The 25487-nt window shown below is 38.5% G+C and overlaps 5 protein-coding genes across 7 annotated transcripts; 4 read left to right on the top strand and 1 right to left on the bottom strand.

Moving 5' to 3' along the window:
* The first annotated feature begins 1488 nt into the window (after positions 1–1488).
* On the top strand, positions 1489–4165 carry LOC148727996 (uncharacterized). 2 transcript variants are annotated; one of them, XM_088724460.1, is made up of 4 exons: positions 1489–1714; positions 3010–3232; positions 3414–3485; positions 3837–4165. In XM_088724460.1, the coding sequence occupies exons 2-4, from the start codon at positions 3205–3207 to the stop codon at positions 4139–4141; spliced, it is 405 nt and encodes a 134-aa protein (XP_088580586.1). In that variant the 5' UTR covers positions 1489–1714; positions 3010–3204; the 3' UTR covers positions 4142–4165. The 2 variants fall into 2 exon arrangements, with proteins under 2 accessions (XP_088580586.1, XP_088580585.1); XM_088724459.1 differs by lacking the exon at positions 1489–1714 and adding an exon at positions 2241–2367.
* On the bottom strand, positions 4126–5486 carry LOC148727995 (uncharacterized). The gene is made up of 2 exons (XM_088724455.1): positions 5322–5486; positions 4126–5202 (listed from the first exon to the last, which is right to left on the bottom strand). Exons 1-2 carry the CDS (start codon positions 5361–5363, stop codon positions 4723–4725), a joined length of 522 nt encoding a protein of 173 aa, XP_088580581.1. The 5' UTR covers positions 5364–5486; the 3' UTR covers positions 4126–4722.
* A 637-nt stretch (positions 5487–6123) lies between these two features.
* On the top strand, positions 6124–10825 carry LOC148727994 (uncharacterized). The gene is made up of 2 exons (XM_088724451.1): positions 6124–6257; positions 8670–10825. Exon 2 carries the CDS (start codon positions 8986–8988, stop codon positions 9739–9741), a length of 756 nt encoding a protein of 251 aa, XP_088580577.1. The 5' UTR covers positions 6124–6257; positions 8670–8985; the 3' UTR covers positions 9742–10825.
* A 543-nt stretch (positions 10826–11368) lies between these two features.
* Positions 11369–21465, top strand: LOC148727993 (RNA polymerase II-associated protein 1-like). Of its 2 annotated transcripts, XM_088724426.1 has the most exons (17): positions 11369–11520; positions 12325–12482; positions 13260–13804; positions 13879–13988; positions 14386–14590; positions 14895–14957; positions 15551–15625; positions 15727–15875; positions 16004–16207; positions 16814–16939; positions 17591–17754; positions 18322–18454; positions 19199–19364; positions 19765–19859; positions 20170–20248; positions 20531–20593; positions 21201–21465. In XM_088724426.1, the coding sequence occupies exons 5-17, from the start codon at positions 14549–14551 to the stop codon at positions 21363–21365; spliced, it is 1524 nt and encodes a 507-aa protein (XP_088580552.1). In that variant the 5' UTR covers positions 11369–11520; positions 12325–12482; positions 13260–13804; positions 13879–13988; positions 14386–14548; the 3' UTR covers positions 21366–21465. The 2 variants fall into 2 exon arrangements, with proteins under 2 accessions (XP_088580552.1, XP_088580551.1); XM_088724425.1 differs by lacking the exon at positions 21201–21465 and having other exon boundaries at positions 11370–11520; positions 13733–13804; positions 20170–20562.
* Positions 21466–22536: 1071 nt separating this feature from the next.
* Positions 22537–25487, top strand: LOC148727992 (uncharacterized). The gene is made up of 2 exons (XM_088762749.1): positions 22537–22638; positions 23163–25487. Exon 2 carries the CDS (start codon positions 23191–23193, stop codon positions 24232–24234), a length of 1044 nt encoding a protein of 347 aa, XP_088618875.1. The 5' UTR covers positions 22537–22638; positions 23163–23190; the 3' UTR covers positions 24235–25487.

Raw genomic sequence — 25487 nt, 5'->3', positions numbered from 1 at the left:
ATAGGGGGCCAGGGAAACTGCCAAGTCCGGTAAAGACATCTTGATACTCTTTCAGAAGGTATTCTTTCGTCAGAGGGAAAGGATGTGGCTTACCACGTGCGTCGAATAGTTTAAAGGACTGACTGGTTGATTTGCTGCTACTTTCAACGTCGACGGCCCAATTAAGTTTCAGAAGATTCAGACTTTGGGCTGATATGTTACCAATGATGGGAGGCCCATGGACATCTACAACTTCCGCCTGGATTATTTTGGGTTTTGGGTTGTTAGGGCCCTTTACGTAAACTCGGCAGGAGCCCAAGCTCGGGATTTCAGTTCCACCATATGCTGTTAGCTTGGTGGTAGGTTTCTGTAGATAATCCTAGGGGCAAGTTGATTGTATAAGGATGTGGGTATGATGTTGGTTTCTGCAACAGAGTCTATCTTACATGGGACGGATGTCTGTTTTCCTGCTGGGCTCAGTGATAGCAAGACTTCCAAGAGGGCTTGCTCTCCAGAAGAGATGGCATGGACACTACTGGTCAAGGGTGTTACACCAATTGGGCCCAGAAATATGTGATCATTAGGGTTTGGTACGGACTCGCTTGCACTATTACTTGTAGCTTCAATGTCATGCACATCTTTCTTTTTTAAATTTGATAGGCAGACCTTAGCTAGGTGTCCTACTTTATGACAATAATGGCATGTGGCATTCTTCGCTGGACACTGATCTCTGGAATGAGGACCCAAGCCGTCATTCCTGCAAGCCTGGGATTTACCTTCGCCAGTGTTTTGTCGCTGATTTTTGAGGCCTTGGTATCCTTTAGGTGCATTGATGGAGTTTATTTAGGTATTTATTAACTGAAGCTGTTTTTTTGTTGACTCTTCTGACTTGACCATCCCACTAGCTGCGTTAAACGTGAGAGCATTTCCAACCTTGAAGCAGTCCTTACGTATACGGTCAGATTTCATACCCAGTACAAGAAAATCTCTAAGGAAACGATCGTTGTGTTCGACTGGATAGTTGGCTTCCTTCACAAGAATTCTTAGTTTCGCAATAAATTCCTCAAGAGAGAGAGTACCTTGTCGAAGGTCATAAAGCTCCCACGCTGCTATTAACTCATTTTATTTTGGTTTCAAATCTTTCCCAGTAGTTGTCCAGCTTTTTCTGCTCGTCTGCAGACAGATCCCAGCTGTTGAACAGTTCGATACCTTGCTCTCCCGACCAGTACAACAGATGTTTACACTTGATTTCCTCGTCAATTTTAGCCATCGGCCCATCGCATCTTTGTTTCCACATTTTGAACCGGTTGAATAGGTTTTCGTCTGTACTCCAGTCAATTGACGGGCCTTTGTCAGCAGGTCTTCTCCACGGGTGACGGGTAACGGGTAGCGGGTGACGGGTGACGGGTAACGGGTAACGGGTAACGGGTGGCGAATGACCGGTAGCGGGTGCCGGGTAACGGGTAGCGGGTGACGGGTAACGGGTAGCGGGTGGCGGGTAACGGGTAACGGGTAGCGGGTGGTTAGGGTTAGGGTGATTGAAGTAAGAAACGCGTGGTGTTACGTAATGTGTTCAGGGAACTCCCCGCTGTGAAAGCAGTTCAAAGGTCACGGCCAGGTAGAAATACTTTCGACACTCGCGCGGATTTCAAGAAGAATATTTAGGTCCATTTGAGAGATTCCACTGTCATTAAACGGAATAAACTGAGACATCTTGATGACTTCAAACTACGAGGTAAGTCTATTTAGAGTAACTGTAAAGAAATTAAAATTATGTTGAATTTCGTGGTCGCAATTGTAAGCTCTTGAAAATCACCTTCTTTAAAGTTGTAGTTTGCTTTTGAAAATCACCTTCTTTAAAGGACACCTTTAAAGCTCTAGAAGTTACTTATTCCCCTTGTAACAACGTGATTTTTATATTTCATAGGTTAAACGTTATTGTCTCAGGGACACTTGTGATATTGCAATTTATAGTGTTTTATAATTAAGTCACAATAATTAACGAATAACTCTCGGTGTTCGTTATCATGAGCTAATTTTCCTCGATCAACTGTTACAGTTACAAAAACGTTTTTGCTGTTTAAGGTCACGTTAGAAGTTAAAGAAGATACATTTGCTTTTTTTACCTGTTATCCGTCACACGTGACCCGTCACCCGCTGCCCGCCACCTGCCACCCGCCACCCGTTACCCGCCACCCGCCACCCGCCACCCGTTACCCGCCACCCTTTACCAGTGAAAATCCTTTCTTTTCCGATCCCCCTCCTGACACCATGTAAAAGGATATGCAGCTTTTCGGTAATTTTATATAGTTATCTCAGATCAAGGAATATAAACTGTGTCCCGAACATGTTCTTAGTTTCTTCACTGCACATGCGCTAGACCACTTGGTAAGCTTATCTAATGTAACAATGACTTGTAAGTTAACTTATTAGAACAACAAAGGAGGCTCATTATGACTGTTATGGGTTATAGGAATAAAGGAGTTTCACTTGAAAAAAAATCAAGGCATGGGCAATAAGGAAGGGGAAATTACAGATACTTCAGGTATTGCTAAAAGATGACATAGCCAGAAATTCCGAACCGCGCGTGCGCCATACACCGTAAGACTTAGAATTTTAACGGTATTTTAAACGTGGCGAAGAACAGAAGGTTCAGTATGGAGATTCATATAAAAACAGTTTCTAAAATTCGTATTACGGACATAACCCCACCATCCCAACGCCAGTTTCAATGACACTCATCAGTACTTTTATTGCAGAATTACTTTGTTTTCGTAACTCAAACACCCGTTGCGGTTTTCTCGGTTATTACTTGCAGCGTTTCATTCCAAAGAAATGCCCTTTACAACATACAAAATGGCGCCTATCTTCATAAATGCCACTTTCTACAGTTTGACTTAGCCGAAATCCTCTCCTGGTATCGATCCATCCCAATCAAATTGTTTAAGTTCAAAGATGTCACTCAACATTTATAGCAATTAAGACTGTGAATGCCCTGAAAATATTGCGGCTTTTTTCGTCCTCTTTCAGCAAATATGAACGCATCCACGAACCGTAATCTTACCACGACCGCGTGAAAAAATTTTTTAATTTGGGAGAAGAGAAATGCTGACAGCAAGGGTAGTGGAACCTTGGATTGGACAAGCCTCATGGGAGATGAAAGGAAGAAGCTCTTAAGAGAGCTTCCAAAGAGGCTAACCAGTTACAACTGTTTGCAAAAAACACATGCCACATGGTTGTTCAATTATGGAAGGTAGGTACAGTTTAAAAGTCTATGCAATTTCTCTATTCATAAAGTATTCAATTAAGATAACATCACAGTCCAAGTAATCAATTCATCCTTATCAATTATTACCTCCTAATTTAATGAAAAGTTATGCAATTTGCTGTTTTCACTTTTTTGAGTATTTCTAGTCTTGATGTTCTGTCTTTAGGGCTTTTGAAGATGTTTACTTCAACTACATTTCATTATGGGAGCCACTCTCTACAGTACTATTTAAGCACAGGTACAAAACAAGCCCATTACGACTTGAAACTTTATGTATTTCTAATTGATGATGTGTACATGTGTTTTAAAATCCAAAGACAAAAAAGTGGATCATTAGTTTTACTGACCTTGGGGAGAAAGGAATACCCTACAGAAAAGAGCAAGTCACCTGTTACATGCATGCAGGAGCATATCATGTTACCCAAATGGTACAAAAAAATAACAATATAAAACAGTTCAGTGGTCAAGGTAAAAATTCTTGAAAAACTGTTTACTACACCAGGCAGTTGTTTAACTAGCCTTGAAATTAAGGTGTGATTACATATTTGTGTGACATCATGTTACTCTTTGTTGCAACTTACTGTTTCAGGGGTTGAAAAAAACATTGACCATGCACGATGCATCATACAAAGGAAGAGCAATCACAATGATGATCTAGCAGAGGTGATATGCACTGAATACAGATTGGAAGCTCTGAAGCACAGAGAGCGACAGCACTGTAAATACACAAAAAGAGCCAAGGAATACTGGGATGAACTTATAAAAACAAAATGCAGAATCAGCTACTTAAAGAATATAACTCAATTAGCAGTCTCCCCTACTAAAGAAGTATCTAAAAGAGCTAAAATATCTAAAGAAAAGCAACAAAAACCCAAACAAAAGGGAAAGAAATAAAATACTTTAATTTTGCACATACAATTTTTACATTTGCATTCAATGTTCAAAGTACACATACTGTGGTAGGTGAAAGGTATGTATACAAAGATAAATGTTTATGTACAAAGCAATGTGTCTTAAACAGATTTGACTGTGGACTTACACAGATTGATGTACAAAGCCAACAAAGTTAAAATTTACAGAGTTTAATGTACACTTAAAAAGATGTAGGTACACTTACAATTTACAGAGTTGAATGTTCACTTACAGAGATGTATGCACACTGAATGAATGAATGAACACTTGTGACAAAGTTGTACACACTTATAAAGATGAATGCACATTTGCAGTTGAATGTACCTACCATTTAAACTTGGCATATACATCTCAAATCTTGTATAACACATTTTCCACTGACTCAGACTTAAATAGCCCTGCATGCAAAAGTCTTATAATTTTTTTATTTGATATGAAAGGAGCATATCAGGAGAATATTTTTATTAATTTGAAATCGTGTGTATGATTACAGACCAAATTGCACTCCGCTTATTGTTAATTTTATTACCATTAACAATTTTGCTAAAGTAGCCCTTTATGATTCAATCATTTAGAGCTACTTTGGTAAAATTAAAAGAAATATTCTCCTGATATGCTCTTGGTAACAAAGCAGGAATCCCACCTGTACCCATTTCATACTTCTTTGGAGACCAAGAAATGAAGGTTTTAACCCTCAAAGGGTAAAAAACCTTCATTCCTTGGCCATGAGAGTCCACCCAGGAATCCCACCCAAGAGGAAAATAAACAGGATTAAAATCATCTTTCTCAAAAAATGTCCATCCCTCCCACGTCACTCCCTTACCAGTAAACAACAAACGATAAACATCCCCCCGAAAAAACAACCTTACAGGCAAACGTGACCGCGACTTCAAGTGCCGTTCGACGGCCACATTTTCTTGAAAAATTGCCACGTCCGGGGTTGGCCTGTTAAATAACTCCACACATCGAGGTAAGATACCCTCCTCTGGCTGCCAGGAGGCTTCGTAGGGCGAGTAGTCCTTCCATTGCACCAAATATTCTACCTAATTAAATGAAAGATAAAAAAAGCCCGTGCTGATTTCAGGTAAACACTGAATTTAGTAAAAAAATATATCAACCAAGCGAGCACGTTCGAAAACAGGCACTACAACCAAACACTTACCGTTCCTTTTCTTTCCCGTCTTTCAACGAGCCTTCCAACCATCCAATAAGATGATCTTCTGCTCACAATATTTTTTGGCTGGCCGAAGCCGGCATCCGCGGATGAAATCGAATGTAACACCGAGAAGTAGCCTTTCAACGGTCTATCGCGCGACGCCAGTTTGGTTTCCCAACGGCTTTCCCCTTTAAGAGATGGGCCAATCACATGCTAGCTTTATTGACAGGCTAACATGTGTGCTGGCGCGTAACAGAAATAAGCACCACCCACTTTGGTTCGCGATCGGAATTTCTGGCTATGGATGTACTTGACTGGAGGGTTGGACAGGTGAAAGTACCCCTGAGAAGTCATCATCAGAGTCAAGAGAAGAGTTGTTCCTAGGGGAGTGTACTAAGTCTGGTTCATGTAACTGCGAGAAGTTGGTGATGATTGGTTAGTTACATTGGGTGATTCTGTATGGTTTGTTTTTGGAAAAAATGTTGTTAAAAGTAGTTTCTATGAATGTTCTCATTAGTTGTTAGCCGAGCCAAGTCCCAAGTCTGGTGAGTCTGTAGTGTCTTGATCGATTGGGTTCGTGAGTTTTATTGTTACTTGGATCTTTCCGAGTCGCTTGGAGTACTTCTTATATTAAACTAATCAATTGGAAATCTTGTCCTATTCCAACAATTCTTTGTTCATTGTTAGCAAGTACAAAGGATTGCAAACTCCTGTCCTTTCCCAACAGTTATTTTTATTACTGAATCATTACTGAAAAAACGAGGCAACATTAAAGAAAAACTAAGCATGTTTATTCCCCCAGTGTTTTGTTGCAAAGATGCGGACGCTTTCTGCTACCATACAAGACGTAATTCGCTCTGTTCCCGCGGTAACCGCCGGTCAGGGCCAAGGGTGTATTTTCGCTGTAACTTGTCTTTTCTTTAATTCTTGTGGAACTATAAGGTACGTACTCTAATTCACTCTACCTAAGCGTAATGCTAGTAGTCCTGGAGTGGGTAGTCGAACCAAATGGAGCGGATAATCAATCAAGCACAGTTGGACTCAATTCATTGACTGAGTTGGATTTCGTTCGCTCACAGTTCGATTAATTGAAAGCTGCAAACTGTTTTCGTGCATGAGAGTTTGTCACATAGTAGATCAAAGCTTGAAATTGCCAATTTTTACACGTTTAGAGGACTAGGATCAATTATTTTAAGCCAAGTTAGAACTTGCATCTTCGGTTGTATGAATAACACTCTACCTGAAGGGGTATAACTGAGAGCGATCTTCGCAGTAAGTTCGAATATATGACTTTCATATATTCACAAACGTTGGCTCTACATGAATGTCGCTTAAACGAATGTGTTCATCTTCAAAGAGTAACTGGATGGAAGATCTTCGATAAGAATCATTTCTATCTAATATATTTTTTTAGTGTTTAGGTTATTGATGAATAGTTAACAACTATTCACCAAAGTGGAGGTGGTTAGTAGTGGATATTTACCGAGCCGCGAAGCGGCGAGGTAAATCCACTGCTAACCACCGACGCTGAGGTGAATAGTTGTTTTAATATATACTAAAACAGTGAGATAATATACACCAACGTCGTTAATTTGAGTGGTTTCTTCGTTTGTCACGGATGCAAACCGGGACGCCATTTTTTCCCGAGTTGCTCGGGGGTAAATAGCAAAGGATATTCCGAGTTTGATTAGCCAATCAGAGCGCGCCTTCAACGCTATCCACTGTTTTAGTGTATACTAATCCTTTTTACTGTTGTGGGCTTGGTGGCCAAGCCTTTGAACAGGAGTGAGGCTAAGGGTGACCTTGTTATGATAGTGATGTTGCTGCTTTTCAAATGCAAATTTCTTTGTTATCTTGCTAACTAGATACAGGTCTCTATCACAACAGGGTCACCCTCAGCCTCACTCCTGTTCAAAGGCTTGGCCACCAAGCCCAGAACTGTAAAAAGGACTATTAATCTGTGTTGATGTTGTAGTTCTTGGAAAAATATCTCACATGTTTGCCATTTAGCCTCTTTTGGGTCTTGATTGAATAAGTGATGACCACTCATCTTGAGGCTAAAATTTATAGTGGGTCCCCTATACTTTTTACGTGGAGGATGACTGAGAAATTATTTTTTCTTGTGAATCGTGATTTGATTTCTTTTATTCATGAATTGTGATTAAAGATGATAATATCTTTTCATGTTCACATGAAAAATTTTTTTTGTTTAAACATGACCCATCAATAAAGAGCTGAGTTAAATGTGATTCATTAATCATTTTGTTTTCTGCAATGAATTTCCAACTATTTTATTGTTTTGAAAATGTATGCACTGTTCTCAAATGGCTGTGGTAGGTTTTGATGAGCGTTTTGACTATACATAGACTTCATATGCATTGATAAAAACAGACCACAAGTGGTTCTTGAACAAATAAGACATGATATCCCCTCTGGTCAATACTACTCACTAATAAAAGTAAAGTATTTAATCAACGCGATTGTCTTGAATTTTGCACAAATATGAAAGACTTTTAAATAGTATTCGTGGTGCATGAGAAAGCTAAATATTTTTACATTACTGAGTTTTAAAAACGATTATAGGAGACCCTCTCTATTGTAGCAAAAACGAAGATGCAAAAGCCTCTTTATTTTCTTTGCATAACAAGATCTTGTTATGGTTTCATTCTGAAAATATCGAAATCCAATTTTAATTTTTAAACTTGTGACAAAATGTGCAATACTTAATAATACAGTCCAAGGTGTAATTGACAATGATGTCAAGCTTGATTAAATCAGCTATTAAAACTTTGTTATCTTTTGACTTGTGGTTTATTTGATTCCTGTGGAACTATAAGGTATGTAATCTTATTCACCCTACTGTAGCTCCGCACTAGTTGTCCTGGCGTAGGCCATTGAACCAAATTGAAAGGATAATTAATTAATCGAACACAATTACACTCAATTCACTTTATTTCGTTAAATCATGGTTCGATTAAATTAAAAGCTGCAAATTGTTTTTGAACGCAAGAGTTTGTTACATAAGTAGATCAAAGGTTGAATTTGCAAGTTTTGCATGTTTAAAAACCGGAATAAACTATTTTAAGCCAAATTGGAACTTTTATCTTCGGTTTTGTTCCCTATACTTTCCGTGAATGAGTGGAAAATATTGCGCAAACACATTTCTATCTTTTGTCAAAATAACATGGCAATTTTGAAAAGAGAGTTCAACGGGAGAAAATAAGGGGAATAAAAGAAATATATTTTGATCCCCAAAACTTAACACCGTCCAAGGTTTGAATAAAAAATTGATGTTAACCAGTGGCAATTGAAATGTCTTTGTTACCTGACTATGTTCAATTTCTTGTCTTGAAGTTTGTGAGAAAAGGCAAGTAGAGTGAAAATGAGGCAGAGCAAAAGAAGGAATGGACTCAGATGTGCCAATACTGAAAACTGCTTTCACTCAAAAACAAATCAGACAACACATTTTGGCACTCCCAGAGATGAAAGGCCTTACAAATGTACACAATGTGAGAAGAGCTTCAAAAATCAAAGAGGGTTAAAGCAACACAACAGGGTTCATAGCGATGAGAAACCTTAGCAATGTACACAGTGTGAAAAGAGCTTCAAGCATCAGCGCGTGTTACATCAACACACTAGGGTTCATAGTAGTGACAAACCCTACAAATGTATGCAGTGTGAGAAAACATTTAATCATTCATCAACTTTCCGAAGACACCTTAGAGTTCACAGTGGTGAGAAACCTTACAAATGTACTCATTGTGACAAAACATTTCATCATTTAACAAATTTGCGGAGACACCTCAGAGTTCACAGTGGTGAGAAACCTTACAAATGTATGCAGTGTGAGAAAACATTTAATCATCCATCAAATTTCCAAAGACACCTCAGAGTTCACAGTGGTGAGAAACCTTACAAATGTACTCATTGCGACAAGACATTTAATCAATCAGGAACTTTGCAAATCCACCTCAGAGTTCACAGTTGTGAGAAACCATATAAATGTACTCACTGTGACAGAACATTTAATAATGCAGGAAATTTGCAAACACACCTCAGAGTTCACAGTGGTGAGAAACCTTACAAATGTGCTCAGTGTGACAAAACATTTAATCGAGCAGGAAATTTGGAAAGACACCTCAGAGTTCACAGTGGTGAGAAACCTTACAAATGTACTCATTGTGATAAATGCTATACTACAAAGTCAAACCTGACACTGCATAACAGATCATACCATGGAAATTGGCCTCACAAGTGCAGCTATTGCAGCAAAGGGTTTGAGGATCAGAGGAGCTTAAAGAAACACAAGTGTAGACAACTATCTTTAGATAGAGAGAAATTCACTTGTTGGATGTGTGGTGAATTTTGTCACAATTGTTGTGGCATACTTCACCACATGTATGAACATGGTATGAAAAAAGAGTAAACTGATGTTTAGTCTGTTATTTTGGGGCACACGGGTTAATTAAGCTTGGGGTCTCTTCTGGTAAGTCCAACACTCGGATAATGTGTTTGGAAGAATGTGGTGGTTTCCTTTTGCACAGAGACATAGAGAATTTAGAACTGATATAAATGATTTTATATGGCCACACTGACACGCGACATTTCGATATGAGTGTTAAAAATTATTTCACAAAAGAGCAAATATAAGGTGGCTTAAATACCAGTTTCCTTGCACAAGGAGCAGGCCACATATAACAGAAACACAGAGGGGAAGCACAAGATTTAAAAGACAAAAATTCCAAACAAATATGGTGGCACAAGGCTTTTTTCAGTCTATGCAACTTCTCTGTTATTTTGTAAGGTGTTTGCCTACCAGAGTGAATTTGATGTATTCAACAGCCAATTCTCTATAGGAGACAGAAACCAAGAGAAAGAAGACAATTCTCAGTGACATAAATGTTGCTCCGCATCTGAATGGAAAATCCAATTGATACAAAATCTCATTCATTTAAGCCTCAGTAGGTGGTCAGTAGGTAGCATGAAAAATATTATCACACAAACAATATGGTTGAAATGTTCAAATTGATGTGAGAAAACTTAAGTTTAATCTTTAATCCTTATCGCTTTTGGAATAACCAACCCAGGACTAATGGGGTTGATTTACTTAAATAACCATTTCCTTGTTACAGTTACAATTTTATAATCATTTTCTTTTTGCAGTTGCAAGTTTAATTCTTGTTGCTTTTGGAACAATCAACCCAGGACTAATGGGTTTGATTTTCTTGAATAACCATTGTCTTGTTACAGATACAATAATTATCAGGGGTAGTTACTTTGTTTTGTTATTGATTAATTTTGGTATGTTAGTGAGGAATTCCCTCTGTAGGGAGGCAATTGAAAATGTTTAGGGTTTGGTTTGGATGCATGAAAAAAAAAAAAAAAATTTAGTTGAATAAAGTTATTACATGGTTTGACTATTTTGCAGTTTGTTAGCAATAGCAAAGTAGACAATTATATAATCATGATTTGTAAGTTAATTTATTAGAATAACAAAGGAGGCTCTGTAACTGTCGTTAAGTTAAATATTAAGTTTTAGTGAGACATTATTGCGACCTCATGCGTTGTGGGCTGATGTGCTGTCGCTAATAGGAGAGTCGATGTGAGTTTTGTGCGATAGAGTTATCTGCGATAAAGTTATCACCGATAAAGCTATCTGCGATCATTTGCGACTTCTGGTTAATGAGGCGTACAGAGAGGATAATCGGTAAGTGTATTTTTCTCTCACCTTGTTTTCGTTTATTATTTGAGCGATTATTGTTAGGGTTTATGGGCTCGACCTTTGTTATGTAATAATTATTTTTTTAGTTTAGCTCCTTGTAATGTCGCTTAGACTAGGTTTTCTTGTTTGTGTTTTAGTTTGCCGTGTTTGATATCAGTCTGAGATTAAATGGTATTGGAATCAAAGTTATACTGGTCTGGTGTTAGTTTTAGTACCTCGATGTCCTCTATGCGATAAACGCCTACAATTACAGGCTTGTTATGACCATTATGAGTTATAGCAGTAAAGAAGTTTGAGTTGAAAAAATCAAGGGATAGGAAATAGTGAAGGGGAAATTACAGATACTTCAGGTATTGCTAAAAGATGACGTACTTGACTGGAGGGTTGGACAGGTGAAAGTACTCCTGAGAAGCCATCATCAGAGTCAGGTGAAGAGCTGTCACAAGGGGAATTGTGCTAAGCCTGGTTTATGTAACCTGTTTGGTCAGTTTCTATGTGATTTTATTGGCTATAGAACTCGACTGCCTTAAGTTGGTCCTGATTGGTTAGTTACATTAGGTGGTTCTGTATGGTTCATTCATGGACTAAATGTGAAAAGTCATTTGTATGAATTATGTCATTAGTTGTCAAGCAGAGCTTAGTCCTGAATCTAATAAGTCTGTAGTGTCCTGATCGATTGGGTTTGTAAGAGTTATTTTCATTTGGATGCTTCCTCCACTATTTAAGAGATGAATTAGGTTTCATCTCTCAAATAGTGGAGTCAGGGCACAAGCCAGTGAATCAATCTTGCCAAAGCTTATTGAGACTTCAGAAGTGTGAAGAGACCAGAAGTATTTTTACTTCCTATGGATGGGATACAGTGTTACCCTTTTGCATTTGGTCAGGCCTCTCTGTTAATTCAGTAGACTGGACCAAAGCACTGTGATGGTTAATTGTATTGCTAAAAAATAGACCTGAGTTCGCCCTGAACTCTGAGCTTTTGACTGGAAGGTCAGTGGATGAACCATTAGACATTCCCATTACACTGGAAAAATTCATGGAAGCACCTAAATAAGCAACCTTGAGTTTTCAGCAATTTTCTCAAATCAACGTGCACCTGGACAGGCATCTGTGTCTCAAATTGATTATAATGTTTCAGCTGTCTAGCTATTAATTGAATTATGTCTTTAAAAAGAAAAAAGAAAACCCAGCTAGCAAACAAAATTAAGAAACAAAAAGCAAGTAATAAGTGTAGTTTGTGTATGTATTGTCTGTTGAATGTTCTAACCCTTTTTTTTTCCTTGGCAGATGTCAAAGTACAATTTATCTGATCGACTGATGCGCTACACTGCCCTGAGCCCCAGGAATATTCAAATGAAACTGCAAGAGGCGTATTTTTTATACACTGAAAGTTTAAGAACATGGAGAGTCTGTATATTGTATGGCTTGGGCTGTGACGCTGTTAGGTGAGCTACAAACCTTCAATTTTCTCCATAGATATTAGGATTATTAAGCAAAGCAGGACAGGTGAAACAACAACAACAAAAAACGGTCTTGATTCATGATAAAATGAAAATAATTATGTTAGTCGCACAGGATGGCAATGGCGAAGAATAACCAAGGCAGACATTCATAAACCGTCAAACTCAAGAGTTACCAGCACCTAATTTCTTCCTAAAGTAATAATTAAGACAAACAAAGGCTGATAGCTTCTAAAGAAACTGTTTGGGGCTGCGTCGGTGGGGGTAACGAAATAATTTGAATATACCAACGAAGTTGAAATGCGTATGATGCACGAACCTCGCAGTAGATAGCGCTATTTCTGCAATAGCGAAAATCAGACCTGAAAAAATCAGGCCTGTACGGGACTCGAACCACTGACCTCTGCGATACTAGTGCAGCGCTCTGATTTTCGCTATTGCAGAAATAGCGCTATCTACTGCGAGGATCGTGCATCATACGTATCCAATACCGCAGTTCGAAATATATGAACTTCATTTATGCATTGTATCTCAAACTTGAAATGGTAAATTGGCCACCGTCACGATTATAAAAGCTGACGTTTCGAGCGTTAGCCCTTCGTCGTTAGCCCTTCGCTCGAAACGTCAGCTTTTTCAATCGTAACGGTGGCCAATTTACCATTTCAACTTTGTTGATATATTCATAATAATTAAGACCACGAGAATAGAGGAAATGGTCACCAATCTAAGGAGCTTTGATTGTTGAACAAATTCTCTTTCTAGTACCAAAGAAAATGTTAAGAGAAGAGTGTAGAGAAGGTGGATACTGGTATTATCGATGTTAGGGTGTTAGAGTAAAGCACTCCGTTATGTTTGCTTGGCCTTTTGCCATGTGAAATTTTCGCATTGAACCTTTGACGTCAGTTCCTTTGAGTCCCGCGATCAACTTCCGGAACATGGTCAAATAATGACTGACGCGAAATCGCGAATTTAAAGGCCCAAAAAAAGATACTTCTGGTGCTCGGACTGGATTGAAATTTGCCAGGATAGGTGAAGGAGACGCGCTGAACCCGAAATTGAAAAAAATGATGTAGGAAAATTCAAGATCTTCAGGTATGACATTTTATAGTTTTCTAGGTATTACATATTTACGACAAGAGATAAGGCTAGAATTTGTCAGTTAGGTATTTCATATCTACTCAGATAATGTTAAATTTTTTAACTTATTGAGTTTTGTGTAATTCTCTGTTTTTCAGTATGAAAACCTCTGTCTCCTCTCTGGAGCTTTTGCTGGTTTGGCTGCTTTTTACTCTGAACTTCACGACCAGGTTACATTCTTTTTGTGTCTTCCAAACTGTGTCTCATGCTGCTTGTGTGAACTAATAAATGTGCTCTATCACAGGTATCCCACTCTCCCGTGGAGACTCTACAGCAGTTAGAACAGTTAGCCAGCACTGTGCTCCATCCATTGATAGAGCATCGTGTCGTGGATTGGTGTTTTACACAAATCAGGTAACTACAGTTTTGTGAATTACGGTGAGATACACCTTTGAAAACTTTGTATTAGATTTGTCATAAGGAGTCATTAGTCAGAGCACTTTTTTCATCAAGTGTCGTAAAACCAAAACCACTATACCAGTATTCGAGACCTTCAAAAGCCATTGAGAACTTAAAGTAAAAACAAGCAAACTGCCTAAAGCGCGCGAAAAGGCGGGCGACCAAGGCGCGATTGGTTTTTCTTTGGCTTCTGATTGGTTGAGAAAGTGGCGCGAGTTCCCTGGACCAATCATAGAGTAAAGTAAAGAAAAACCAATTGAAAGCAATCCTGGATAACTTTCGCCCAATGAAAAAAATGTTGTATAAGGCTGTTATTAGTGATTTTTAGTCTCTTAGTTTCCTTAATTTTAAGTTCCAGATCAGCTTATAACAAGACCAGACGATCAAAGCTTTGTAGAAAAGCTATTCCCAGTCTTCCAGACCTTGGTTCAATAGAACTGGTGAATCCTGGTACAGAACTGGCGGAGTCACACAGACCTGAACTGATTGCTTTCACTTCATGTACAATTGAACTCATGTATCATGTCACAAAGTTGCACAGAGGAATCACCCACAAGGTACGTTGTGCATTCTCACGTTATGCTTTTGGTTACAAAACAATAACTATTTGGTCATCATGTTTCATAGACTAATTGAACAACCTTTCTCTCCACAGCCCATTTTCGGATTAAATTTGGCCTCTTTTTTGAAGTGAATCCTGTTCTTCATCTTTTCACTTGATTATAAGGTTTCATTCACGTGCAAATCAAACTGATTTTCATACGAATGGTTCAGCACCAGGCCTGGTTTTGAAAAAGAGACCAAAGGCTTATTCTGTCACATGTCTTTCTTATGTATTTAATTTTTTTGTTTCACTATTAGTTCTCTGCTGTTTTTTCGAACAAAGCGGTCTTGGAGTATTTGAAACTTGTCGTTGAATCCCAGGTTTGTGTACAGTTTTTTTTTTTATTTTATACGACAGAATAAAGCTTCAAACCGTTGGTGCTCAAAATGGAGTGGAGTGCACGTTCTTGATTCATTCCAGTGTATTGACTGTTTTTTAAGTAGATTGCCTTGGCTCCAATGATTGTATTTGTCACCAGTAAGTATACACGTCATATCACACGTAATGGTCTTAGTATAGTTCCCATGGCTTGTCTGATTTGAACTTATCATATGACCCATACGCTTCTGCGCACGCTTTTATGGAAAAACATGAGGCAAAAGTCTCCGTGCGCGATGGCGTGAGCAGGGCTAGAAAAAGCGGTACGGTCCTGCTAGCTGCGAGATAGGAGAAGAAAGGAAGAGTAAGGAAGAAAGATGGTCTCAAGATAAAACGGTTATTGTCTGAGGTAGTACGGAGCGGACGGGAAAATATTCGGCTCTCGGTCATGACACACGGACTTTGCCGCGACCAATACCTACGTAATGACCTCTAGCCAGATATTTTTGCGTCCGGCTCTTCCATTCAGTCATTAAGTTCATATTTCAGCATGGAAACATTTTCATCTTCGCTTTCACTCTGTACTTCTCGACAGGATGTTTCGTTGTCCTTCTTTGTTCGTCAAGAGCATCATTTGCAGTATTTCGTGCTGAAACTTGCCAGTAACTTGGTAAGAAAAAAAGATCATTATTGAAGGTTTTTTCCCTTTCTTTTCTGTGTGTAAGTGCATGTACCTTTCTAAACACTGGTTACTCTTTTTCTGCTTTGTAGATTGAACCGCTAGAATCAGATGAGCGTTCAAGTAATGATTCCCCATGGCATGAGGCTGCGCTATCGCTTTTTTCCAAGATCTTCCCAGGAGATGAGTTTTATGCACTAGATCTACTTTCGACGATTTTGTTCGATTCGAAGTTTTTCGGGTGAGTTGGCCGTTTTTTTGTGTTGTTAAGGATGATCCATGGTGACAAAACTAACAAGAATTTTTATAACGTAATCCTAGTGTTTATGAAGTTGGAAGATTTCATTGACTTTGATATTTTCATTTCAGCAAAGTGAAAAGACCACCATTTATGTGTATTGCCAAAGACCTCTCAGAAATGACCCTGGCCACCCCTCCAGTTCCAAGTACATGTGGTACTTCAGCTACAAGTAGAGGAGAACTTATAACCGAGGCTCATAAAAACTTACCTGGTATAAGGTCGACTTTCGTGAGCGCCTTTGACGGCATGAATTATCCCTTGAACACTTCTAGGTATGAAATCAGACTTCTGTCTTAGGCTCTTCACTTCTTAAGATCCGAACAGTAACTTTTGTGACTATCATACATTTTTTTTAAAGTTAGATTAAAGAATTTGGTGTTGTATCAAGAGAACTCCGTCTAGCTGATAGGCCCAGCTATTCTCATAGCTTGTTTGTTTTATAATATAGTTAAATTGTTGGGAGAAATTGCATGTTAATTACTTCTAGGCGTTTGAAGTTACGCGAGGACATTATCTCAAATTTTTTCTTTTTGTTACGTCTAACAACCACATTCATCTTAAAGAGGAATATGAAATAAGAATCTGGTAAGATAGAATAACACAAAGTAGGTAATGAACAGCTCTGAAGGACTAAGAATGGCCAAGAATAAAGAAGATGCAAACAGGCTTGGGAATTGCAGCCAAATAATTTAAGCGGCGTAGGCCAACCGTTTTTTTTTTTTTTTTTCCCAGATGTGTGCCTTAAATACTAGGCATGTCCTAGATCATATAAGCATAGATTTTGAGAAACATTGAAACATTCTCGCGCAGCTATTGCATTTAAAAGAGGAATCAGTTGATGTGTACTTTATTCATTCTCATTTCTGGACCCCTCTCAGGTCAATGGCCCTTCGTCAGGTGCGTAATATTGAGTCATTTCTGGTGCCCCTCTGCGTAGGTGCTCTTCAACCCGCTGATTGGATGTTCCTTCCCATAGTGGATCTGTACAACCTGGCAACAAGTGTGTGAGTATTCATCAACGTTCGCAATTCTGTTTTATACTGAATTGTAACTTTCGGCTCTTTGGGGAAATGTGAAGATGCAAAAGTTTAAACAAGTGGCGATATCACGAGCTCATTATGTGGCGATGTGAGCTGTTTGCGTTTCTCTCTGCCTTTTCACGATACAGATATTCTTGGCTAAGTGTTCGTGGTGTGCAATACGCTCCGAATTTTGCTGAGCTTTATATGCTTTCAAATTCTGTGTAGAATTGCGCGCCATCTTTTCAGCCGAATTAAGACGGAAATCAATTTTAACTCAAACACTCGCATTTTTCCGCCCGCACCAGGCATGCAATTCGTGGGGGAGAGGGAAGGGTGGATAATGTGTTGCTTGTGAGTTTGCATCGCCGCCATTTCTATAGATTTAGTTTTACGATACTCTGAATTGAAATAACGAGTATGGTTCTAACCAAACGAAGCCGAAATACCTTGGAATTTAATACACAGTTGATAGATTAATTCTGTAGCACTTGAACAATCAATACTTGTTGGGCAGATGTATAGGAACCGTTTTATTTTATGCAAACCGAAGACCAAAACCATGAAATGGTTCCATTTAAGACTCGGATGACATTCCTTCTGTGAATTGAATTGTTTGTCGATTTATTCTGTCAGTGAAATGAGGGGCGAGAGCATCGGTACCATCTCAGGCTCTGCAGTTTCCATAGTAACCAATACACTTCAACTGATTCTCTTGCTTGAGGAATGGCGGCCCTCCTGTTTACGTCACGTTACCATGGCATCAAGAATAGCCAGGCTCATGTGCATTTTCTTGACAGGTTAGATTTATAGGCAACACTTCCTGACTCTTACGATGTTTAAGTGTCACGCAAGTCACATCGCTCACGCCTACTCTGAACAAAGTAAGCTGATTTTTTTTGAACAGAGAAATGTTTGAAGTAAATTTGTTGAGTGCCGAATGGATTTGCCTCGAGCTGTAAGTTCATGTTTTAACGGTTGTGGACTTTTGTTGGACTGCATACGCAATGCGAAAATTGCAGCAGCCTTTATTCGATTGCTTTGTAGAGTTTTAGTGGTTGACAGCTGATATGAGGAAATAGAGGACTGGAAGAGTGTATGCATGGGCTAGTCAATAGGTTTCAAAGACGCTATTTTCGGCTAAAAATGAGAAGGCGCACAAACGATAATTATTTGCGGCAGCAAAACGAGATGGCTTAAAATCAGCAGTTTCCTTGTGTGAGATGAATTGTAATTTTGGCAACCATACGCGAAATAGAAATTGTCAAGTTCGAAGAACTTTTGTAGACTTCCCTCATTTACTGTTTCAACTTTATTCAGTTTTGTCTCTCTAGGCAATTTACCATCATCCTTTTTTACTTTCATAGGAAACGATCTTTTTCTGAACAGTGGCGTTCACAACTATTTATCATCTCTTTTGAAGATTTACACAAGCCCCTCACGTCTCCTTCACCTTCATTTCAATTCTGCAATTCCTGGACTTACATCCTTCTACGACCTGTATGTAGTTGAGTGCTATCAGTATTTCTGCTTCTGTTTCTCATGACATAAAGTTTATTTCCCATTTTGAGGGGTGAGACCAACATTCTTTGACAAGAAATAGCCTCCATTCTGGAGGAATAACAATACTTTTACCACTCTGGAGACCGAGATAAGTTCCTGCAATGATTGGCCTAAAGGGTCCGCGAAAACTTAAAAAAAATCATTTTAAACACTGATAGTCAAAATAAGGCATTGTGGGATCGCAACAGTTTGATCCTGGTCAGCGGTCTAGCCATTTTGGAGGGCATGTAGTTTGTTTGTGGCCCGAGTAGCATCATTTGCGCCCGAGCGAAGTGAGGGTGCAAATGATGTTACGAGGGACACAGATAAATTATATGCCCGACCAAAGTCATGGAATTATCATTATTATCAATACTCAAGGCCAAATCGTACAAATTCATGTAATAAAATATATATCAGAGCGGTAAATGCCATTTACAGCCCGCAATTTGCTGTTTGACCCGCGAAAAGGAGCGTTTTAGAGAGGGAAGTTTGTCATTTGGCTGCGTGTAGTGGTAATATTGGTTGTTTCGCTCTGACAAATCAGCTTTCCCAAATTCTAATCTCCATATTTCTCCACGAAAGATAAAATAGAAAGAAGAACGAAACTCCAGTGTTCTAACATAACTTTTTATTATTATCAACTCTCCAATTAAATTTTGACAAAAAGTGAACTCACGACTTTGACCTTGTCTCCTGTAGGTACGCATCCCTTCTGTCCCAGTACTCCGCGGTCTCCTTTGGAGATGCTCTGTTTGGTTCTTTTGTTATTTTACCTTTGGCTCAGAAGCACGACATCAAATTCAGAACAGCTGTTTGGGATGAACACATAGGGGTCTTGCGAGCTCTGTCGATACCCTTAGACCAGGTAAACTCAATAAAATGGTTGCTGTAAAATCTACAGAAGGTTTCATCTTTTTTCTTGCTTTATAATAGCCAACGTTTTCCTCCCCTAATGTCTTGTTCTCTTCTATATTCTCTACCACTAATGCATAGAACTTCCGCCTTTCTTTCTCAAGATCCCTACTCAAGGCGATAAAATTTACAAAATGCAACTGTTTTATAGCTTGCCGCTTTTGCGAAGTATTTTGACTCTTACTTACACTTTTCACTCATTGCTGGACATTTCTCCACTTTTTTGTACAGAAATCTGGTTTTCTACCAAACCTTGGGAAGAGGGTTAAAGTAACCATTTTGTATAAGATTGCCATATGACTTTAAATGTACAATTCGATGGCAAGTGCGATATTATTCTCTGTTTCCTTTAGCTACCCATCCCTGTGGAGGAATACCTGTATCCTGTTGAACAAAACCAGTCATTACTGGCGCTCTATTTACGAGCTCTTGCCACGCAAACAGTCAGGTAAGTGCGACAAATACGGTTTGCTCTTGTCCATAAATACATGTTGATCGAGCAGTTTTAGAATTGAGCGTCGAAAGTTATTCGGGAATGCTTTGGTTTTTACTTTATTTCCCTCTGTGATCGGTCCACGAACAATTTCCCTTTATTACTCTAAGGGATTTAAGGAATATTGTCTTGAAATAGACGCCACCCTTTTAATTAACTTGTGAACAGGCCTCTAATTTTTACTGTTGTCTCCCGCACAAGTATTAATTTCTTCGCCTACGGGAAAATATTAAGCCATAAGCAGTGCGAATTTTTTTTTTTTCAGGTCGCAGTGGTCCCCTTTCTTTTACCTTGTAGCTGTTCATCACGTTAATTCTTTTCTTTTCCAAAGAGTCGACCCTGAGGTGAGTATGAACTGTTTTATGATAGTGTTATACAGCCTTCCTGCTCGCTTGATTTCGTTTGCGAAAGGGAGACTACTTGCAATTGCGTGTATTTCGACTTACCCTGCGGGCTCGTCAAAATATGTTACGACTTGTTCAAATACTCAACGATACTCGACACTAAAACGTCTATTAACAATTGAGAAAGTAATATTAAGAATCACTTGTACAGGCCACGTATCCAGTAATGTTCCCCTTGTCATGCAAAGTTTTCTTTTTTCATAATCTTTTATTTTATCCTAGGATTCACATGAATTGAAAAAGAAGGTAAATTTTTTGAAGCACGTTCTCGCAGTGAATAATGAGGTAACTGTTTTACTTGGTTTATTGCATGCTCATTTTTTTCTGTTGTTTCGTGGTTAGCAATTCCATCACTCAGTCATTCAATCCGCCAGTGAGTAGGTTGGTCAGTCATCTCTATCGTGCTGCTGTTTGCCTATCAGTCTGATCATCTTTCTGTTAGTCTATCTAGATGTCTATCTTTCCCCGTACCTGAGTCTGAATATCTGTATGGCTATCTCCCCGTATGATCGTGAGCCTTTTTTTCTGCCTGACTGTATGTCTGTTCTTCTGTTTGAATGTTTGTCTGTCTTTTGCCTTGTCTGAGTATCTGTTTGCGTGTCTGTATGTTTAGCTTTCTATCTGCCTGCATTTTCGTCTATCTCTCTATCTTTATGCCTGACTGTATATCTGTTCTCCTGTTTGACTATCTGTCTGTCTGTCTGTCTGTCGGTTGTCCTGTTCGTCGTTTGTCTGTCTTCGTTTGTCTATTTCTCTGTCTGTGTGTCTGTTTCTCTGTCTGTTTATCATTCTGCGAATAAAGGATCTGTTTGTGACCTGTGACCTTTTGAAATTGGTATTCCCTCTCCCTTCGTTCTAGGTTAATTTGTTTTTCTATGTTCGATTGCTTCAGAGTGTTCGACATGATTTTCTACACTATTACAAACCAGCTTCCTCCAGTTCCTTGGAACTTTTTGAAAAGTTCGCTAATCTTCCAGTTGCCCGACAACTCCTACTGAGGAATCGCGACGACCTCGAAGAATGCCGCAAAATGTTCCAGAAAATGGCCTCTGCGTAAAGAATAGTGGAATCATTCTGCTATTTAAAGTTGTGGAAATGCATAGATCAATGATAATTATTTCTTTCAAAATAAAAATAGCAACGGACAGAGAACCAAATGTAGTACTGTTTATTTTCGTTTTCTTTGTTCACTTTAGTCCACTATTACCTTTTCCAGACAGGTAGGCATCTGTCTTTTCTTCACCGTCGGATCAAAATGTGGCCGAGATAAAAATATCAGAACTTACAGTCCATCAAATGTTTTTGCTCGCGCGCGATTGTTCTAAGTGCAGCACATGACTGAAAAAAAACCAGGAGCCCATCACATAGGCTCTTGATAAAACTAGGGAATATCGGATGATATACCCCAAGTGATACGCCCTAATATTCAAACCTTACGTCCGCTTCGATATAAGCCCCGCTTTTAAATTTGATTCAAGACAAGAGCGGTTTGCTGTTGTTACAGGAGAATGGACATGTTTGTTTGTTCATAATTCGAACCAGAGAACAATGATCAGAAAAAATCCCAAGCAACAAAACATCTTTCTCGCTCGCTGCAAAAACATCTGAAGGATACTGAACTCAATAGCCTCCATTTGGTGCAACAATATGCTGGTAAATTCATACTAGTGGCTCATACTTTTTGTCTAGCGTCACCGTCTCGGAAAACTGTTCGCATCTCGGTAAAGACGATATCCGCGGACAAATATCCGAGCGTATTTCCCGCCAATTGGAAGCTATCGTCTTAGTATCTTCGCGCCTAACGAAAGAATCTGTTTAGTTACAGTACCGTACAGAGACCGCGTCTCAAATCGAATTCTGTTAGAAATGGTTTCATTTTCTTCTATTAGCTGTTTATCAACTCAAAGCCAAGAAAATCGATGTTTTCGCAAGTGCACATGTCGGGTTGATGATGAAAATTCATTTCTGAAACGTGATTAGGTGAGCATGGGTCATTGTGACTTCATTTCTGCCGCGTCGCTTTGGGTACTTCCCCTTTAAAACAAATAACTGCACGGAAATCTCATCTCATTTCAACAAGTGTTTGCTCATTGTTAGCAAGGATTAACGATCATCAAATTTCCACCTTCTCCATATATAGCTTCAATGAAATCTGACTAATAGAAGGCAACAATCGTTTTTTTGCAGTGGCGAGAACACTTTGTGCAGTCATACAAGACGTAATTTGCTACGTTCCCGAGCTAGCCTGGTAAATCCGCCATATTCATGGGTGTAGTTCAATTTTGTTATCTTTTGACTTGTGGTTTATTTGATTCCTGTGGAACTATAAGGTATGTAATCTTATTCACCCTACTCTAGCTCCGTACTAGTTGTCCTGGCGTAGGCAATTCAACCAAATTGAATGGATAATTAAATAATCGAACACTATTGCACTCAATTCACTTTATTTCGTTAAATCATGGTTCGATTAAATTAAAAGCTGCAAATTGTTTTTGAACACAAGAGTTTGTTACATAAGTGGATCAAAGGTTGAATTTGCAAGTTTTGCATGTTTAGAAAACCAGAATAAACTATTTTAAGCCAAATTGGAACTTTTATCTTCGGTTTTGTTCACTATACTTTCCGTGAATGAGTGGAAAATATTGCGCAAAAACATTTCTATCTTTTGTCAAAATAACATGCCAATTTTGAAAAGAGAGTTCAACGAGAGAAAATAAGGGAAATAAAAGAAATATATATTGATCCCCAAAACTTAATCCCGTCCAAGGTTTGAATAAAAAACTGATGTCAACTAGTAACAATTGAAATGTCTTTATCTATGTTACCTGACTATGTTCAATTTCTTGTCTTGAAGTTTGTGAGAAAAGGCAAGTAGAGTGAAAATGAGGCAGAGCAAAAGAAGGAATGTACTCAGATGTGCCAACAGTGAAAACTGCTTTCACTCAAAAACAAATCAGACAACACATTTTGGCACTCCCAGAGATGAAAGGCCTTACAAATGTACACAATGTGAGAAGAGCTTCAAAAATCAAAGAGGGTTAAAGCAACACAACAGGGTTCATAGTGATGAGAAACCTTATCAATGTACACAGTGTGAGAAGAGCTTCAAGCATCAACGTGTGTTACATCAACACAGTAGGGTTCATAGTGGTGAGAAACCCTACAAATGTATGCAGTGCGAGAAAACATTTAATCATTCATCAAATTTGCAAAGACACCTCAGAGTTCACAGTGGTGAGAAACCTTACAAATGTACTCATTGTGACAAAACATTTAATCAAGCAGGAAATTTGAAAATACACCTCAGAGTTCACAGTGGTGAGAAACCTTACAAATGTACTCATTGTGACAAAACATTTAATCAAGCAGGAACTTTGAAAGTACACCTCAGAGTTCACAGTGGTGAGAAACCTTACAAATGTACTCATTGTGACAAAACATTTAATCGAGCAGGAAATTTGCAAAGACACCTCAGAGTTCACAGTGGTGAGAAACCTTACAAATGTACTCATTGTCACAACACATTTAATCATTCAACAAATTTGAAAGTACACCTCAGAGTTCACAGTGGTGAGAAACCTTACAAATGTACTCATTGTGACAAAACATTTAATCAAGCAGGAACTTTGAAACTACACCTCAGAGTTCACAGTGGTGAGAAACCTTACAAATGTACTCATTGTGACAAATACTTTACTGCAAAGTCAAACCTGACAGTGCATAACAGATCATACCATGGGAATTGGCCTCACAAGTGCAGCTATTGCAGCAAAGGGTTTGAGGATCAGAGGAGCTTAAAGACACACAGGTGTAGACAACTATCTTTAGACAGAGAGAAATTCACGTGTTGGATGTGTGGTAAATTTTGTCACAATTGTTGTGGCATACTTCACCATATGTATGAACATGGTATGCAAAAACAGTAAACTGATATTTTTTTAATCATTCTGGAGCAAAAGTGTTATTGAGGGTTGATATCTCTTCCGGTTAAGTCCAGCCCTTGGATAACCTTGATAATGTGTGCTGAAAAATCTGGTGGTTTACTCTTAGTTTTGGAACTGAGAAGTAAATAATCATGTTGCATTTGAGTTTGTTCTTATTTTATTACAGTAACTGTACTTAGATGAAAGCATTTTTAGTAGTAATACTATAATTTAGCATATATTTGATGTTCATGTTTTCTTCAACTGCTTAGTTTAGTCACTGTTGAATAGTTAACCATAGACAATATTACCTAGGTGTGGAATTTTACCATGTACTGAGTGACTGCATGTTTTGCCTAAATTCATTTCTCTTTTTAGTGATGATTGTAAATTCACTCAGTGTTTGCATGCTACTCTTTTAGGTCTTGCTGAATTTCTAAATTCAAAACTTGCTTGTATCTGTTTAAACTACCAACTCTATTATCACCTCAAACTAGTATTATTTGTTTTTCTTTTTTTGGTATAAACAAATCAGATCATGTTTCTGTAGGATCAGTCGATATGTTGGTCAAGAGTCGGTGGATACTCCACCAGTAGGTCGGTCAACACTCAATCAACAATTGGTCAATAGTCAGCTGATACTTAGGTTTACACTCCATTAATATTCAGTTGATACTTGGTTGATACTCAGTTAAGACTGAGTTGATAGTCGGTCAATGTAACCGTGGAGATTATCAACATCAAAATTGATTTGCGAAAGATGAAGTCGAGTTTAACCTGAAGTCCTGTAATTGCCTACAGAATAACCAGACCAGGGCTACTGGGTTTTGATTTAGTGGTACTTAAAAAAGAATTGTGTTGTTACAGTTGCCATCAAGGTAAAGTATCCATACTATGGTGGTTATTTGTGTTTTTTCATTGTTGAATTAGTTTAGTTAAGTGAGGAATAACTTCTGCAGGAAGGGATTTGAAAATGTTCAGTTTCTTGTTTTAAGATAAATCGCATAGGACTTAAAGCTCTGTGTAAGTGAATAATATTGTAAAGCTGTGTATGGGAGTTTATAGACTATGAGCAGTCCCCCTTTTCAGCTAAATCTGTTATGTGAATAAAAGAAAAATCAATGAAAAAAAAGTGATGTTGGTGCACTGAGGGGAATTCTTGGAGTGATGGCAATGTACCCTGGTAGCTCCACAAGGGAGGTGCTTGAGGGCTCTGTAACTCTGTAAATAATAAAGCAAATAAACTTCAACCTCTA

Source organism: Stylophora pistillata, chromosome 6 (genome assembly GCF_964205215.1).
Source record: "Stylophora pistillata chromosome 6, jaStyPist1.2, whole genome shotgun sequence".
Classification (NCBI taxonomy): domain Eukaryota; kingdom Metazoa; phylum Cnidaria; class Anthozoa; order Scleractinia; family Pocilloporidae; genus Stylophora; species Stylophora pistillata.
The sequence above is the reverse complement of the archived record's forward strand: the minus strand, read 5'-3'. Positions and strand labels throughout refer to the sequence as shown.